This window comes from Alexandromys fortis, unplaced genomic scaffold (genome assembly GCF_014885135.2).
Source record: "Alexandromys fortis isolate MF-2015 unplaced genomic scaffold, M_Fortis_MF-2015_v1.1 scaffold_19, whole genome shotgun sequence".
In the NCBI taxonomy this organism is placed as follows: Eukaryota; Metazoa; Chordata; class Mammalia; order Rodentia; family Cricetidae; genus Alexandromys; species Alexandromys fortis.
The window spans coordinates 9,733,998-9,736,738 of record NW_026067890.1 but is presented as its reverse complement, the minus strand read 5'-3'; the positions used below and the strand labels follow the sequence as shown (position 1 = coordinate 9,736,738).

General features: G+C 39.9%; 1 protein-coding gene across 1 annotated transcript; it reads left to right on the top strand.

Annotated features, from left to right (window-relative positions):
- Positions 1 to 1,281: 1,281 nt before the first annotated feature.
- Positions 1,282 to 2,487, top strand: LOC126503312 (glycine cleavage system H protein, mitochondrial-like). The gene has a single exon (XM_050144935.1). It carries the CDS (start codon positions 1,282 to 1,284, stop codon positions 1,792 to 1,794), a length of 513 nt encoding a protein of 170 aa, XP_050000892.1. The 3' UTR covers positions 1,795 to 2,487.
- Positions 2,488 to 2,741: the final 254 nt, after the last annotated feature.

The following is a 2,741-nucleotide window of genomic DNA, read 5'->3' as shown; positions in this document are numbered from 1 at the left end:
GCATTTATGTGGGGGAAAAGTGTGTATGTACGATGAAGTCTGAGGACCAACTGTGCTGCGATTCTTCAGGCACTGTCTACCTATCTTTGTTCTGATGCAGTGTATTTCACCGAGATCTGCGGCTCATGAGTTTGTCTAGGCTGGCTGGTCAGTGAGCTGCAGAGAGTCACCTATTTTTACCTCCTTAACTCTAGAATTGAATGTTTTTAAAACATGGGTTGCAGAAATTGAATTTATGTTCTCATGGAGCAATGAAGGTATTTTTCTGACTGAGCTATACACCCTGCTCCAGAGATTTTTTTTTCTTTTAAAGAATAGAATTTCACAGCGCTATACTGAGACAATATTCCTATCTAACACAAATTTAATTTCAGCAAAATATTAACATTTTTAAGCTATTCAGCCTCTTTCTCTCCCCCCCCCCTTGATATCCAGTCGCTATTAATGACTTGAAGAAGTTTGTTCTCTTCCTTCACTATGTGAAGCCTGAGAATCAAAGTCAGGCCTTCAGTCTTATTAGCAAGCACATTTGTCTGATAACTTCTAATTACATCAGGATGCATGCTCTATCAAATATCAGTGTTAAATTATGGGCTTTTGTGGAACCCCATCATGAAAGAATTGGTGCATTTATTTTGGATGTGGTTAAACATCATTAGTGAAGTGATTATAAGAATATGAAAACTAGTAGATTATTTCTATGAAGTCTGTTTCTATATAGAAAAAATTCTTCTTAACTCCTTGGTTCCAGTTTTGTAAATGGTGGACATGTGTCTGTATAGTTCCTTTTAACCTTAAAAAGTAGTTTAGGGACTGAATACACATTACAGTACAGTTGTACTGTATTTCATACAGTCATTGCCGTGGCCTGGATCCAGATTAAATTAAAATCCCTGAAAGGAAATCACATTTGTACAATAGGTGTATATGTGTATCTATAATATATTTACTTGTATATATACATGTATATTATGTCTATAATCTGTATTCATGTATGTGTAAAATACTATCTAATTTCAAGATTGGGTTAATATTAACAAAATTATCTTATCTTGTAGCATTTTAAGCATGTTTTTTTTTTTTAAATTCTGAGAATCAAAAATTTATTTTTCTAATCTTAGGGAAAGAATTTAGAGTGTGATAGGAGTTTTGCACCAAGTCTTTGCCATTTTCAGATGTGACATGTACATGACAATTCCATGACTTTTAGATGATGACACTGGTGTATGGAAAGAAGATATTCTTTGTGGTGAAGAAGAAATGAAAGAACCATTTGGGATCATGTCGCTGCGAGTGGCTAGGAGCGCGCGGGCCGTGGCCTGCAGCCTGCGCAGCGCCCTGGCCTCCTGCCCGCCAAGGCCCTGGGTGCCGAGCGCCGCCACCGTCCGCGCGCTGCGCACTGGATCCGCTGTGCAGTCGGTGCGTAAATTCACAGAGAAACACGAATGGATAACCACAGAGAATGGTATTGGAACAGTGGGAATCAGCAATTTTGCACAGGAAGCTTTGGGAGATGTTGTTTACTGTAGTCTGCCTGAAGTTGGGACAAAATTGAAAAAACAAGATGAGTTCGGTGCTTTGGAGAGTGTGAAGGCCGCCAGTGAACTCTACTCCCCTCTGTCAGGAGAGGTGACCCAAGTCAACGAGGCTCTTGCAGAAAACCCGGGGCTCATCAACAAATCCCGTTATGAAGATGGTTGGCTGCTCAAGATGGCACTGAGTGACCCTTCAGAGCTGGATGATCTAATGAGTGAAGAAGCCTGTGAAAAGTATGTGAAATCCATTGAGGAGTGAACACGGCACCCCACTCCCAACAGAACTGTGGGGTAACCTGCTCCAGGATGCTTGTCTTAAATTAGTGGAGGATAGTAGATTTGAAGTAACTTTTAGCAATACTGATGGAAGGAAACTATTCTCTACAGTGCTACTTAAAAAACCCAACTTCCTGATGGGTGCAGATAAACACAATGTACATATGTTTAATCCCCATGCTAGGTATTTAAACGAGGGGTTAAGCACTGGTGTTTAGAATTCTTGATCATCTATGGTAAAAAAAAATGGTTATGAAGCTGGGTTTGGTGATGAACCTATCCTTTAATCCCGGCACTCAGCAGGCAGATCTCTTGTTAGTTCGAGGTCAGCCTGGTCTACTAACAAGTTCTAGGCCAGCCAGAGTTACTTGGTGAGATCCTACTCAGTGATTATGAGAATTCCGTAATTCACGATAACAGTGTTATAAATCTCCCATAATATTGTAACTTGCCCACATCCACCACTGGATTTTGGCTAAAAGACTTCATGTGTCTTCTCATTGGCAATGCCTGGGAGCACAGGAAAGTATCGCACAGTGTCAGAAGAAGGACAGCACTGTTGTAATTTTACCACGTGCTGCGTTGGCTGCCATGTTTTTCCTCTATGAAGTACTGGCTTTGCAATGCAGTGAGAAACAAATAAAACAGTCATCCTCTTTGTTCGTCTTGGTTTTTATTTGGATATTAATGTTTCATTGAATGCTAGTTTTAGAAGGGCTAATTTTAATTCATAGGAAGTTATTTTGTGTGTGTGTGTATGTGTGTGTGTGTGTGTGTAGTCTTATAATCAATAGCTGTACCCTGCCTAGTCATGGGAAATTATTTAAAAAAAAATTAAGCCAGGTATGCTGATATTTTGTTTGTGCTCTAACAAGTAAAGTTTGTCTGGAGGTCAGAGTATGCAGCTAGACACTAGTTAACCATGGAGAC

Bases quoted from the DNA above. Each gene is read 5' to 3' on its own strand.
- LOC126503312 (XM_050144935.1), top strand. From the start codon at position 1,282: ATGTCGCTGCGAGTGGCTAGGAGCGCGCGGGCCGTGGCCTGCAGCCTG.